We start from the raw sequence: 1375 nt of genomic DNA, 5'->3' as shown, positions 1-1375 counted from the left end.
CATACACATATATGCGTGTGAATATTCCTCCACTATCACAAAAGCAAAATCCAGTCCCCGGGCGCGAGTCGCCGAGGAGGCCAAGGAGCGTTCCCGGCCGGTGTCAACACGCCCCCCGCCGCCTGGCCTCAATCCCTCGCAAGAGAGCGAAAGGCCTCTTCAATGTTCGCGAAAGCCCCCCACCCATGCCCTACCCCCCATCCCGTCGGAGCAGAGCGAAGAAGAGGACGAGCGTTAAAGGCATAGCTGCACCCTCAGGAGACCCACCCTCAGGAGACCCACCCTCAGGAGACCCACCCTCAGGAGACCCACCCTCAGGAGACCCACCCTCAGGAGACCCACCCTCAGGAGACCCACACCCTCAGGAGACCCACCCTCAGGAGACCCACCCTCAGGAGACCCACCCTCAGGAGACCCACCCTCAGGAGACCCACCCTCAGGAGACCCACCCTCAGGAGACCCACCCTCAGGAGACCCACCCTCAGGAGACCCACCCTCAGGAGACCCACCCTCAGGAGACCCACCCTCAGGAGACACACCCTCAGGAGACCCACCCTCAGGAGACCCCCCTCAGGAGACCCACCCTCAGGAGACCCACCCTCAGGAGACCCACCCTCAGGAGACCCACCCTCAGGAGACCCACCCTCAGGAGACCCACCCTCAGGAGACCCACCCTCAGGAGACCCACCCTCAGGAGACCCACCCTCAGGAGACCCACCCTCAGGAGACCCACCCACAGGAGACCCACACCTCAGGAGACCCACCCTCAGGAGACCCACCACCTCAGGAGATGGAGACCCACCCTCAGGAGACCCACCCTCAGGAGACCCACCCTCAGAAAGCTGTAGACTTTTCTTTTCCACCTTTTTCCCTCATTCTTCCTTAGCAACAATGGAATCTTTGTTCATTAATTTTGGTGTGGGACAAGATGTAATAGTTCTTTGATTGTCTTGCCTGTTAGCGCTAATTTGTGTCCGTGTATTTTCTTTTTTCGTGTGTCTGTTGTGTGTGTGTTTTTATATAGTTCATTATTATTGTTTTATGATTTTGTTGTTGGTCTTCTTTTTACGCATGCGAGAAGTGCGTGAGTGGCTGCATTTTCTCGCGCATGTGTAAGTGTTTATTCTCCATCACGTGTCTCCCTCACGTTTCCTTTCCCCTGGCCAGCGGACGTCAAAATACCCCAAGGAAAAATGAAATGTCTGAGGCCGACGTCACATCCGGGATCCCCTCAGTCGAGAGCCGAACAAATATTCAAGAACACATGAGAGTACAAATACTCCACAAGGCTGGTTTTATTGTTGACTCGCGTCGTCATAGTGAACAAAATGAACTTAACGGAGTATTGCTTACACATTTGATATTGGTTTGACAT

The 1375-nt window shown here is 55.0% G+C and overlaps 1 protein-coding gene across 1 annotated transcript in view; it reads left to right on the top strand.

The window, feature by feature from the left end:
- LOC119585315 (translation initiation factor IF-2-like) overlaps positions 1 to 886 on the top strand; it is an 8299-nt gene extending 7413 nt beyond the window's left edge. Inside the window, exon 4 of the mRNA XM_037933989.1 lies at positions 274 to 886. Within this exon, the coding sequence (XP_037789917.1) occupies positions 274 to 886 (613 nt within the window). The remainder of the gene's footprint in view (positions 1 to 273) is intronic.
- The last annotated feature ends 489 nt before the right edge of the window (positions 887 to 1375 follow it).

This window comes from Penaeus monodon, chromosome 19 (assembly GCF_015228065.2).
Source record: "Penaeus monodon isolate SGIC_2016 chromosome 19, NSTDA_Pmon_1, whole genome shotgun sequence".
NCBI classification, from domain to species: domain Eukaryota; kingdom Metazoa; phylum Arthropoda; class Malacostraca; order Decapoda; family Penaeidae; genus Penaeus; species Penaeus monodon.
This window is presented reverse-complemented; position numbering and strand designations above follow the sequence as displayed.